The following is a 14,059-nucleotide window of genomic DNA, read 5'->3' on the forward strand; positions in this document are numbered from 1 at the left end:
AAAAAGCGAATAGCTCTATCTAGAGTCAGCGTTTGGTTTGTCCGTTCTGGGCTACTGTAACAAGGCAGTGCAACATGGTGGACCCACTCTCCCTCTTTACATAAACGGCTCATTGTCCATCCATCCATTTTGATCCGCTTATCCGGGATCAGGTTGCAGGGACAGGAGGCCGAACAAAGCACCCCAGACATCCCTCTCCCCAGCGACGCTTTCCAGCTCCTCCTGGGGGACCCCAAGGTGTTCCCAGGCCAGATGAGATATGTAATCCCTCCAGCGTGTTCTGGGTCTGCCCTGAGGCCTCCTACCAGTGGGACGGACCATTGTAAGGTAACAAAAACTCAATGATTCTTATTTTCCTGTGATTATACACTAAAGAAACATACTTGTTATATGACACTCCATTGCTGCCCCCCTAAATCCTTCACACTGGACCTTTAACACCAAGCTGTGCCAAAGAAAAGGGTGCAATCAAGTCATGTGCTGATGCAACCATTTGAGAAAGTTGGTAGCGCCAGTGTTGGCAGTTTAAAAGTTAGTCTGGAGCCCTGGATGTGCTGCATATAGTCTGTATTATTAATACCATGTCCCTACTGAGCATCATGTTTCATGGATAGAGACTTAAATCAACTTAAATATAAGTTTATGAAACACAGGTCAGAACGCTCTCCTCAACTGGCTTTTATTTATGTTGAAAAAAATATATAAGAGAGAACAATTGTTTGTTTTTTTGTTGCCCTGAGCGCCGTCTGCGCGCGCTGAACTCCCTCTCAGACTGCATGCAGCCTCCAACAAACTAAATAATGATAGTAAGAGCAGCCTGTAGCCTGCGAGAGAGGCAAAACTCAGGGCACAAAAGGTCCCCGAAGCCTCGCTTCTCCTCATGTAGCCTATTGCTGTGGGCGCAGGGTTCCTGTGTTATTGATTCACTCAAACTCAACTGTAACTCTGGAAATTAAACAACAGTTTTAGTTATTTGCCGTGTTTCTCAGACCCACTGTTTTTACTGTATAGAGGAGGTAAATTACACCATCGGCAGCAATATATACAGAAATATATACATCAGGCAGCAGCATCAGTGGAGATGTTAAGTTCTGTTCTGCCCTGAGGATGGTGTTGTTCTTTTTGGGAGAAAATGATGAACTAGAATTGAACCTCACAAACGTCATCAAGTGCATCTTTGACTTCCTCCTTTAAAATGTATTTTGGGTGTGTTTAGAGCTGGATCTTTACACCTTAAACAGGACTGGAAAGCTACCTTAAAGCCAAAGACACTGCACATATGCAACGCCAGGTGTTACCCTCCCCTCTCTCTCCTCACACACACACACACACACACACACACACACACACGCATAAATTACCTCCACAGCGCCTCTCCTCCTGGCTGGAGCGTGCAATAGAGACTTCTGACAAAGGAAAAGAAACAGCAAAAGGCAGCAGTATTAGGGCCAAAAAACCATATACACATACGCCCCTGTTAGCATGACAAATTGTACCCTTGAAGGTGAGTGTGGAGATGAAAGCTGCACTCAATATGGAACAGATTATCGTAAAAACTCCACAAGCTAATCGCGGCTGTGGCACCTGGAGTGGTTTATGAAAAGTATCAGCTCTCATTAAAGGAAATGAAGTACAAGACGTATCTAATGAACCTTAATGGACTACCTTTCCCATTAAAGGGGATGGATGATAAGGTATAAAGGCAAATGGGTAATTCTACAAAGACCTGTGAAGGGTTTTCACGACTATTATACCCCTGTTAATTAATACAGAAAGGTTACAAATTTATGTTTCAATCAAATGTTTGTTCTTATCTAATAATGAATGATTCCCGAGGTTTAAGAAAACCCATGAATATAACATTTTCTAAACATACACAAACATTTTATGGCGGTAATCGCAGTCATCCTGTGTTAATAACTTAAGCGTCCTTTGTTAAAGGGAGGAGTTTTAATGATCCTTGTGTAGCACAGATCAATGCTCTGTGTGTCTCGCAACACCGGCTGTCAATAGGGAGACGCCTGTCTAAGCAGACGTCGATACTTATGGTGTGTGTCAGATATGTGTGTGTGTATGTGTATTAAGGGTTAAGAAGGAGTTTCTGGACTTTCATTTAAACAACAGTTCAACTGACTGTTTGCAAAACTCCGCCCCCAAATAGTGATTGTCTTAAGGCAGCTTAGCGGCTGTAACCAGACACGCCACATGCTGTAGTAGAGCAATTCTTAGCATTAAAAGAGCTTTTGATTTAGTTTTTTATTTTTACTAAACAAAAGGTAGTCTTACTTTTTTGGGAGCGCAGGGCAAGGAAGGGTCTTTAAAAGTCTTTTTTATTTCATCCTTCCCGTGGGAGATTTATTATATCTTAAAAAGAGATCAAATAGTTCCATCAAAAAGACGGCTTTCATGTGCGCCACGGGTCAAAGAGGTGTGCTTTACATGCAGAGGATCATTCGCGTCTCTGTTTGCATTTTATATTCTTTATCACCATCAAATAAGAAGCTAATGGTCATTTTGAAAAACACAATACATGTGGATCTTATAAGATACTGCTGATTTAACGTCTATAGTAATAATGGACAGCTTGAAAGGCAAAATAAGGGGAGCAGACAGGGGTCAACGAAGAGTCAAATTTGGTGGTTGGAATTGATTAAGATGATCTCATCTTATCATGTCTTACAAGTTCTATAAAAAAAGTATCTTGCAGTTATCGCTAGGGATGGGCATGAGTACTGGAGTGCTTGTTTGGACGTCAGCATTAGAGTAATCTTCGTCCAACCTCCCACATGTGAACAAGACAAGACCTAAGATTTTTTTTTATTATTTAAAATGGGTAAAATCCTACTTCACTGTAGAGCTGAGCGCAGTTTATTGCTTCACTGTCACTCACTCTGTGTTTATCATGAGACTACTGCTGCAGGAGTGTGAGCTCCACACTGGGGATCAGTTGATGAGAATCCAGCTGTGCACACACAGTGACAGGGCTAACTGTTAGCATCACACAGCTAGGCTAATGTTACCTGACAGAGTCGAGCTGTTCCGGTGTCGCTGTGAGTTTGTTGACACCATTAAATGGCTCTGGGTTGGATGTTAGCCGTTGCTGCTGTGTTAGCTCGAGCTAACCGAGCATACGTTGAGCTAATCGCGAGGATAGCAGCTAAAGGACAGCCCCTTACGCCTCGTTTCCACTCAGGTATGCGACTGGTGTCCGTAGATGGATATGTGGATGATGCCTTTACAGTCCAATGTGCCATGGGAGGAAGGCTACTTTTGTCCGTTTTTTGCCATCCAGTAGTTATGCTTATACGCTTGGAACATTACAGGGACAAAATCAGGACCAATATTGCATGGCAACAAATAAGTGAAGATGTTAGCCTGCCAGGTACGTAGCATGTTTTGGGAAATACCTAATTAAAAAGACATATGAGCGGCTGAACGAGTCAAAATGACAGTCTGACTGTATATAATGTATAACCATATCTTAGCAGAATAACATTACTCAGATTCGCAATGTGTTAAAATTATATAAACAACACTTTTTAATCAGACAAACTCACTTGACACTCAACAGGCAACTGAATTTAAGAAAATAGCCTGTTAGCCAGTTAGCAACATGTTAGCTAAGCTAGCACACTGTCATACGGTCTCTCCGAAATCCACCACAAAAGTTCAATTTTTTTAACGTAGCCTACTCTAGGTAAATTCCAGACCAAAATATTATGGAGGGGAGGAGTTTCATAGGCACATCAGATATCACAGAGATTCCCATAGGAGTGAATCGACTTCCGGATGCCTCTTTTTCATACACATATGTAAGTGGAAACAAGGCGTTTAGCACTGCGTCTAACCTGAGTAACCTTTACAGCAGCAAAAGAAGGTTTGCTAGTTTTTCTTGTGGTAACTTTGAATTCATGGTTTAAAAGTCTTCCTGTTAAATAAATGAATTTCAAATTGCACTTGTTTTCTGTTGTTGGCCAATTTACATTTCTGTTCTATTCGATTCGGGTCCGGCTGTGGCTCAGAGGTAGAGCGTGTTGATCCCTGGCTCCTCCAGTCCACAGGTTGAAGTATCCTCGGGCAAGATACTGAACCCCAAATTGCTCCCAATGGCTGTTCCATCGGTGTGTGAGAGTGTGTGAATGGTTACTGAGTAGTAGGTGGCATCATGTATGGTAGCCTCAGCCACCAGTGTGCGAATGTGTGAATGTGACATGTAGTGTAAAAGGACTTTGAGTGGTTGGAAGACTAGAAAGGCGCTGTACAAGTGCAGTTCGTTTACCATTTACTCTTCTACTCAATTTTTTTTTTGCGAGTAATAATTTAACCTCAAATATGGAAGTTCCTTAAAATACCAATCCCTAGTTGCACTTGCATTGTTAACAAACAACAGAAAAGCTGCAGGACTCACTGTCCACTTAGCGCTGCAATGACGCTCATTGGGAGAAAGGTTCCATTATTAAGAGGTAAATTATCACACCCATAAATGCCAGAAAATAGTAAATAAAAAATAAAAATGCTTGAATGACCAGGTACAGAAAACAGCACACAGGAGCCATTTCCGCCTTTCCTTCCAACATTAAAAAAAGTAAAACTGCTGTTGTAAGTGCTTTTTGCACGGCCTGACAAGACTTCTAGGCTCGTAATGAAACTAATATAGCAGCGGGTTGTCGGAATGAGTAGGGAGACTGCCCTTAAGTGTAGCACCCGGGTTCACGCCCCCGTGTAATCACCTGCCACACTCTGGAGTCCTTGAGCAAGACACTAATCCCAACTGCCCCCAAAAGTGCTGCCCTGTCGCTGAACCTGACCTCCGACCTGAGACGAGTCCCTCAGAGGGATCGCTAACGTCTTTCATTATCACAGGATTCTTGGAAATGAACTGAATTACCGCTGTGGGCATATGGTGGTGGGTGGTGCAGAGTGAGTGTGTGTGCTGTTCAGTCATGCATGAGTGCCCAAGACATTCCTGCAGAGAAGTAGCTAAAGCGGCTGTATGTGTATGTGTGTGTGTGTGTGTGTGTGTGTGTGTGTGTGATCACCTGGTATAAAATTGGAGTCAGGGGAGCATGGCCTGGTCTCGCTGTTGTTTCCTGTGCACTGGTTTCCAGTGGGAAATAGGACATCACAGTGACGCACACGCATCTGGGCCCCGTTGGAGTCACAGTGGGACCACTCCGACCAGCTGGACCAGCTCTCTGGATATGGCAATGACAGTACGTGTCTCACAGCGTGTCTAGTGTGTGTCCATATATGTGTGCGCCCTCAGCTGTATATTAGTCATGCATGAGTGTCCTCTGAGGGGCCGAGAGAGACTAAAAAAATAAGCAATGAACTTGTGATGGATTGGTGGCCGAGTCAGAGCCCTAAGCTGCTTATCACTGAGGTGTGCTGGTGTGTGTGTGTGTGTGTACCTGGACAGGATTGTGTGTTGCACAGAGCCTCCTCAGTGTGCAGACCCAGGCAGATGTCCCCTCCATAAGCAGGCGGGGGGTTGCTGCAGGTGCGCGTCCTCATGTAGTGTCCCCCTCCACACGTCACAGAGCACTTGGACCATGAAGACCAGCACGACCAGCTGCCGTCCACTAAACCGAGGACATCAGTGTCATATTGTTTATGTTGATGCTAAAAACCCGATGATTATATTTGCATGAACATTTTCTACTTCTGTAATTGATGTAGTTCAGCAGGAAACAGTCAGTAAATTTCAGAGTATCTTGTTTTCTAGGAGAATATTCGCCCAAAATGTGTGTTTTCGTGTTTTCTAGGATTTAGGTTCCAGGTCATTTGCAAAGACAATTTCCTCTGAACATCAAGTGATTGGAAGTCATTCCAAGCCATTTCAAACAGCGATGCGTGACGCAGAAATATGAAGCCATTTGGAGATATGTGTGTGTGTGTGTTTAGAAGTGACAGAAAGTGTGCTTCATCCAGCTGTTACAGCAAACGCCTGACCCCCCCGAACCCAACAATCTCTCCTCTGATTAATAAAGATAAATGAAGCATCACAATCTGCGCTTGTTGTTCCTCCCTTCATGTGGTGCCAAGTGGCAAACATGTGAAAATTCATGACAGCATCGGCACACAAAGAAGACATAAATAGATTAAAAGGAGGAGAGAAGGAGATGTGGGAAAAAAATTAAATGAGGGGAGGAATAAGAGCAATAAAAATGGGGCCAATCTTTGTCCGTGAATCACAACAGAGGGAAATATACTTTGCCAATCATGTGGGTAAAACCTTACTTCATTGTGGCAGAGAGATATTACCTTTTCGGAACCACTTGAGAATTGCTTTTAAAGACCCGATGATGGCTGGCAGCACAGTGCAGGTAATTGAAGTTGCCGATGCTTTTTGTCATCTCGGTGTAATTTCTCTATCACAAAGCGACACATAAGTCGATTCCTGGCCCTCGATGACGGATCGTCTCATCTCGGGTGCAGACGCAAGAAAAACACGGATTCATTTGTTTCCAAACCAGATGGATGGTAGGCATAACACCTTCTCTCTCCCGCTCCTCCATGGCACACTAACGCATTCAAAAAGCACTGGATTAGCCATAGGAGGATTACAATTGGTCTACCAGCACAGTCTGCCTGCCTCAAAATAATATCTCACTTTCAGAGGGGTGCTAATTGAGTATGTATTAGTATTCATTACTACTCAGGCTGGGTTAAGTCGGTTCCTTTGGGGGACAGGAGTGCAGCGCTCTTCATCAACATACTGTAGCTTTGGTATTATTACAGTCAACAGCCCAGAATAGGTGTGCTATATGTATTAGCACAGTGACGCAGGGCTGGAAAATCAAAGTACATTCACTCGACATTTTACTCAAGGGGAACATAAGTGGCAACCACACAGGCAGAGCCTTCCTGAACAAAGCAAATCTGATGCTCTTAGATCCAAAGTCTTCATCTGAGCTCGCAGCTGATAACAGCTTACCCTGTTAGCGTCTGCGCTCAAGCTGTTGGGAGCCAAACGGCGTGCACTTTCGCTGAATGAATTAACAGGCTGTAAAAAATAGTATCGATGGCCGTGCACTCTCTTGCCTCTTTTGCTTGGTTTCAGCAGTTATGAAGACAGATCGCGGCTGCTGGAGATGGCGCGCAGATCCAGGCTTTTAGCGAGATACCTAAACCCTACTCCAGGGGGCTTGATTAATAATCATCTGAGACAACATTCCTGCTTGTCTGCTTGGCGCCTGTGCTGGATACCAGGTGCGCTTTATGCCAAACTAAGCACTGGATTTCCATTTAGACAGCTTACTTCCCTTGTCAGACAGAGTATTCTTTTAATTAGAAAGCTTCCTCTCTCAGTCTTCCGCTAGCGGAGTGTTGAAAATGCATTGTCTCAGGGCTTTTCACAACAGAATAAGGCCTCCCATTGCTGGCAGCATAATTACCCAGCAATGTAATTACATACTGGAGCGCCACAGGGATTGTCTCTTTGATTCCTGGTGTAAATTGGGGTCTTCGTCACACCTCTTATCTGCAACTGATTTCTTTTGTGGTTCCTGATGATTTGAAGTCATTTTGTCACTGTAATTCTTTATCCATAATTCAAGGCAAAACATAGCTGCAGTGTGGTGTGGAGACGTGTGCATTTATCTGTGTGTGAGTAAAAAGGAGAGCTGGCTATGTAATTGACTTCTGCTCTTGTGAATGTTCTTATCTGTGTGAGTCCTCTGTTTGGTGTTTGGGTACAGTTCAGGTCTTTGCAGCTAAAACTGGCGTGTAGCATGAGTAGATGTGTGCATTTCTTACCTGGACAAGGGGTGATGTTACACTCCTGATACTCCTGTGCTGGCCCCAGGCAGGTCTGACCTCCGTACCGGGGCTCTGGGTTACTGCAGGTCCTCTTCCGGCTGCGGATTCCCCGGCTGCAGTCTCTGCTGCACTGGGACCAGGAGCTCCAAGCCGACCAGCCACCGTTCACCGTGTGGCCTGAGATCCTCCCGAGACGAAGCACCTCTCCTGACGACATAAAAAAAATGAGACCATTGTCAAAACAGCTTCTACTGTTTGTCACGCCTGTGCTATTGTTAGCTTTTCTCAGCAGCGAGGTAACATTTACTAATAAAAAATCCCTGCTGTTCTTTTCAAGACAGCGGATGATACTTGTTCTTCCTCCCTGGTATCATTGTGTACATTCGTTTTGAAGAGCAAGAAGAGGGCAGGGAGTCAATAGCAGTTCTTGATAACAGTTACTCTGAAGCTTTTTGCAACTCTAAAAGCTTTAACTTCATTTGTGCTAAAAGAGCAGAGCCCACTGCATGTTTTGTGCTGCTCAGATATTTTGTGCTATAAAGCGATTCAGCAGATTTAATTAAAAATCAACTGGTGAAACACTATGTGTATACAGTGTAGAGGCTCGTAGGCACTGTGAGTCTGCAGCTCTTCCTGTTTACTAAATAACATCTGAAATTACACTGATGTCTTAGGCAAATGGAAACAATAAGGAAAATTAATATATTCAATATCTTCTTTATGAGCCATGGCTGCATGGCTCCAGCAATCGAACAGCCCATCCACTGTGATCCAAACTGAAATATCTCAGAAAGTAATGGATGTATAGTTTGAAATCTGGACGAAATTCATGATCCCAGGAGGATAAAGCCTAATGATGTTTCCTCTAGTGCGATCATGAGGTTCACATCTGGGGTTTTCAGTAAAATGTCTCGACAGTCATTGGACATATTGCTATGAAATTTGGTACAGACACAGAAGTCTCCCTCAGGATGAACTCTGGTGATTCAAACCTGAACTTTTCATCCAGCGCTGCCATCACATCAAACTTTCAATTTGTCTGATATCTATAAAACTACATTCCCACCAACCTCAGTTTGTGTTTAGTGCTAATTAGCAAATATTGCCATGATAACGTGCTAAACAAGGACAGCATGTTAGCATTGTCACTGGGAGTACTTTAGCATTCTGATCCCAGCATTTAGCTCAGAGCACCACTGTGCTTAATTATAGCCTTACAGATCTGTTAGCATGACTAGGAACAGTTTCACAACCCAAACTCTGACACTATTTAGTGTTCCAGAAAAAGATTTAATATGTCCCAGTACACAGCATGTCAAATGCAGTATGCCAAATATACCAGGATGTTCCACTGCATTTTGTAGTATGCAAGTCAGCATGCTTTTCTGGCTTTTCTGACCCACAGTTTTCTGTGCAGCAGAAGATAAGTCACATCCACTGAGATGAAAAGGTGACGGCTCATTGACAGCTGACAGAGGCCACAATGACTATAATCAGTCCATCAATCATGAGCAATCTACGGTGTGTGCAGTTATAACTTAAAGGTTAAAATGACACACATTGCAAAGTAACAACAGCAGAGTGCTCTGGGTTTACCTCTGGCAAAGTTTTCAAATGGCATTAAGTTTTATCTCCAAGGTAATGTTACGTGATAACATTTAGATCTGCTGAAATCGCATACTTTTTCTTTATACTTCAAAATTTGCGCCACTGACTGTACAGATATATCCTCCTGAGACCCTGTGTCCTCATATGAGGACATCACATTTTGGGTTTACTTGACCTTATACATCATTCTGCTTAACTTAGACCTGTTGTCCTCGTTCGTGGACACTCTTTTGTGCCACCTAGTGGTAGTGAGAGCACAATACATTAATCCACGTAAGAAGAAGATGGCAGCCATCTCTGCCTAGACTCACAAGGCAGTCTTTAGACGCTTTGCTTAACTAAAGACTGATGACTTTCTCCCTGATTTTGTGTTTAGATGGGCGGATACAATTTCAGAGTTTAAAAAAAACTCCCCACGTTGCAGAACCAATAGTAAATCTGCAGGGCGGTCCTTTGGTGGCTCGCTGAACTCTTGTGCTTGTAAACATAGTCCCACTAGAAACACGTGTAGCGGTACAAAATGGCTCAGCCGCGCTCGCAGAAAACGCCGTCAAAGTTAGTGGATGTTTTTTTCGTGTTTGCGGCGACACATTCTCGCTAATTAAAAGAAACAAACATAATCTTTTACAAGGCCATGACTCATCCGTCCGGCCAGACTATAGAGGGAATCGCCTTGTTGTGTACAAATACTTTTAAATACGTTTACAAAATGGTCCGTGAAATTTTTTTTTTTTTCCAGCGGATATCTTAGTTACAACATGATTGAGCTAGCAAAGCAGTTTTGTGTTGCTATGTGTGGTATTTATTCAGTTTTGGGAAATCACGATGTCTAGAAAGCATCAGTGGCTGCAGCTGACAGGGACAGCTAACAGCAGCAGCAAAGCTAACATCAGGACGTCATCTGTTAAAAGCCTCCCGTTGTCGGATACGACATGAAACTACTCCAGTTAGCTCAATCATGTTGTAACTAAGACATCCGCTGGAAAAAATATTTTCTTCACGGATGAGCACACGTTTGATAAAACGGAGTTAAATCTCTCGGCATCCATTTTCAAGCTCTCTGTGTGTTTGTTTCCTTGCGGACGAGAAAAGGGGGAGCGCACATTTCCGAGAAGGCGTGTCCTTTTCAAAAATGCAAGAGGCGTTGCTTTGTTGCCGGCCGTTTTCGCCGGTGTGTTAAACACACTTTAGAAAGGAGTGTCCCCAGACTATCAGAAGGCGGAGATCTCTGATTGTCTGGTGGCGAGACTATCTCTGCCAAGTCAGTCTGCAGCCGATCCCAACACAAAAGGTCTAAAGGTCTAAAACCTGATCACATCTTATGGTTTAACTTGGTTATTTATGTATTATAATGTTTGTAAGTTGATATGGCAACAATCTGACCAATTTTAGCAACAGAAACAAGCTAAGATGCCATTAATTAGGAAGTACTCGTTGACACTGAGACTTGTTTGAGGACATTGGGACTTTTTTTATCGTTGACAATGTTAAGGTTTTTATACTTATCAGGTCCTACTGGTCCCAGTAGGACCTGATAAGTATAAAAAACTGCAGTATGTACTCAGAGTAAAAACAAAAACTATGTGAGTCAGAAAGCAGGGATGGTCTTGTCTGTGTACTGGTATTTTTTCCAAGTAACTAAAATAAGTAAAATACTGATTTATTTGAGTGGAGCAGAAGATAGATGAGATAAATCCAGTCCGTGGACAGACAGATAGATACCACAGTGGTGGTGTCAGCCGCACAGATGTAATTCATCATCTAATTCTTCACAGGCCTCTTGTCATTCTCCAAAGATGGATTCAGTGAGAGCTGAGTGTGTCCTGTCAACACGCGAACGCTCCCCCTCATCAAACAACATCAGCTGACTAATCTGTGTACACTCATCTGGAATGAGTCGAATAGAGGATTCCTAATGAAATATGAAACCATCGTTTCTATTAAACTATAATTACTGCATGCATTAATCAGCGCCGTGGAAATGAGCAGAATGAGTGCGGGGAGAGAGAAAGCTTCTGGCCTTCTTGAATGAAAAGAGTGAACTCATCTGTTTGAGTGAATGATAATCACCTCCAATGAAATTACAGTCACTGTCCAGGCACTTCTCTGATGATTCACTCATTCAACAAACTGCACTATTATCTGCTTTTTCAGATAGCGGCGGAAGTCTTCATTCTGTGTCTGTGCTGCTTTTGCTTTGCGTCATTCTGCACTCCGTCTCATTCTGCTCTTTCAGTCTCTATCTCTTCGCCTTTAGAAGAAAAAGGGGAGAGCTTTTATGTGTTGCTGAAGCAGGCAGCCGAATCACATCTGGATCCTGAGTCTTAACCACTCGACCATGCCACAGCAACCTTTCGTTTCTTGCCTTATTCTGGTTTCAATCTCTTGATTTAGCTTTTTGTTATATCACTATCTCATCTATTATGCTCTCAGCCTCTCTTTATCCTGCTCTTCCTCTCTGTCTATCTTTCCCATTAACCTTCTCTCGCTTTCTGTCACGCTCCCCCCTCTCGCTGTCCTCCAACCTGGCCTCGTTGTTTTGTCAGCGTGCTCTTTTCACTGACAGTTAGCGTGGCGCTGCTGCTTTGTATTCTCAGGGAGAGGACACTGTGTTTACCTAGCCCAAATCCTCGACCTCTTCATAACTACCGCCGACCTTGGCAGTGCACAGGCCGGCTCACCCCGGCATCAAGCTGGCGTGAGCGTTGACAGGCCCGTCGAGGCTCCCGCTCTTTATCGATTCTGAGCAGGCAGTGGCACGGACAGTCCCCCCACTGCCACTGTGACCCGTAGTCTTTATCAAGCCCTCTGTAGCCCAAGAGACTGGACTGCTGCTCTGCTCTGACAGCAATGGAGTGCTTTATAATCATCCCTCTTACACATACGCACACAATTTTGTGTACAATGCAGGTATGTACAAATGCAAACACTGCTGCTTGTTTCAGCTTTGGCCCGAGACCGCTTTAGTGTGCTGTGTGTATTGTTAATGCTTCACAGGGACTGCCCTCCCGTCGCCAAAACAAACAGCGTGGTGCCCTCCCTCTCAAATAGGCAGCGACTGGATCTATCGATCTGCCCAAGAACCACACACAGCCGGAGAGAATTAATCCTCACTCTCCTGACGAGCTGGGCTGAGCCAAAACTAAGAAGGACACGGCGCAACATCCAATAGTCCCCGCTGCAAGGAAACTAGGACATGAAAAAAGTTCCCCCCTCCCTCCCCCTTCCTCAACCTCACACCCTGCTCAAAGGCAAAACACACTGTAAACAAACTTATGAACTTCTGTGTGTGCGAGTGAGGGAATACAGACATGTGCATGTGTGGAGGGAAAAGACGACTCCGTGGGGCCACACAGACACGCAACGGCGTGCAATCTAATGTACACTATAGGCAACTGTAAAGGCGCTCAAACAGCGAAAGAAGTGGGAAGAAAGGAAGTAAGAAAAAGAGAGATAGAGGCAGAGATGGAGACGAGATGACATCTGCAAACCGGAGAGACTGCTCCACTTTGAGACAGACAGATGTGAGAGACGGAGAGGTGGAAAAATCGCTAACCTTCAGCAGTGAGTAGAGATGCACTGTCAAGTGTGAACAAAGTTTTTTATCGACGTCAGACTAGCACTGGACCACACTGGGAGAGAAAAAGCGGAGAAGTGTTTCTTCCAGCCTGTCCTAGATTCAAAACTGCACATTTACTCCCAATTACTCTTCCTCTCTCCTCCTCCTCCTTTACTCTCCCGATCAGCTCAGCAATGTCTCCCTCCATATTTATATCTAAAAAAAAATGTATGCCTGTTTTTGCATACGTCATGCCCTGGTTTCTAGTCGCTTGCAGTGGAACAAGACAACAGTGCTCCTTTAACTGTCCTGAGGTCTGCCAAGCGACGGTCGACCCAGAAACCCTCCAAGGGGAAATCCTCACGGGAGAGCTAATTAATAGTTTGTAAGGGGCGCAATTAAAACCCCAACCCTGTAGAGAGATCACGTACAGAAACACAGATGCACAAATAGCCGAGAACAAGGATATGCATGCTAACCTGATATGAGCACAGGGAATTTATGAATGTTATAGGATGTATCATGAATTAAGGCGAGGCTTGTGAATGTGACATGTTTTTAAAAAGGAGGATTAAAGGCCAAATATGCACCTTCAGTCTGTGGCGTCCTTCGTTTAAACATCATTCCCCACTTGCAGGTTTAATTGCAGAGATTTATTGGAACTACAGGGTTTTATTCAGCCATCTGTAATGTTTGAGGCTTAAAAGGACACAAGGACTCAAAGCACATTATTAGACCTGCAACTAGCGTGAGCAGTGGTGGAGTGTAACTAAGGACTTTTACTCAAGTAGTTTTAAGATACTTGCATTTTACTTGAGTATTTCAAATTCATGCTACCTTATATATCTACTCCACTACATTTCAGAGGTAAATGCTGTATTTCCCCCCCCCCCGCAAATAGCTAATAAGCCGATCACATGGTTCAGACTGGTTCAAGATGACAGAAAGGCAACAGTAACTCAAATAACCACTGGTTACAACCAAGGTCTGCAGAAGACCATCTCTGAACCAACAACACGTCCAACCTTGAAGCAGATGGGCTACAGCAGCAGAAGACCACACCAGGTGCCACTCCTGTCAGCTAACAACAGGAAACTGAGGCTACAGTTGACACAGGCTCACCAAAACTGG

The 14,059-nt window shown here is 43.9% G+C and overlaps 1 protein-coding gene across 2 annotated transcripts in view; it reads right to left on the reverse strand.

The window, feature by feature from the left end:
• sema5a (sema domain, seven thrombospondin repeats (type 1 and type 1-like), transmembrane domain (TM) and short cytoplasmic domain, (semaphorin) 5A) overlaps window positions 1-14,059 on the reverse strand; it is a 184,021-nt gene that overhangs the window by 7,963 nt on the left and 161,999 nt on the right. Inside the window, exons 17-20 of one of the 2 annotated variants that reach the window (XM_050056268.1) lie at window positions 7,759-7,968; window positions 5,412-5,582; window positions 5,040-5,195; window positions 1,362-1,403 (exon numbers count right to left, since the gene is read on the reverse strand). In XM_050056268.1, coding sequence (XP_049912225.1) covers window positions 1,362-1,403; window positions 5,040-5,195; window positions 5,412-5,582; window positions 7,759-7,968 — 579 coding nt within the window. Of the gene's footprint in view, window positions 1-1,361; window positions 1,407-5,039; window positions 5,196-5,411; window positions 5,583-7,758; window positions 7,969-14,059 lie in introns of both variants that reach the window. The other variant, XM_050056267.1, reaches the window with a different exon arrangement.

The sequence above is a fragment of the Epinephelus moara genome, chromosome 11, assembly GCF_006386435.1.
Source record: "Epinephelus moara isolate mb chromosome 11, YSFRI_EMoa_1.0, whole genome shotgun sequence".
NCBI classification, from domain to species: domain Eukaryota; kingdom Metazoa; phylum Chordata; class Actinopteri; order Perciformes; family Serranidae; genus Epinephelus; species Epinephelus moara.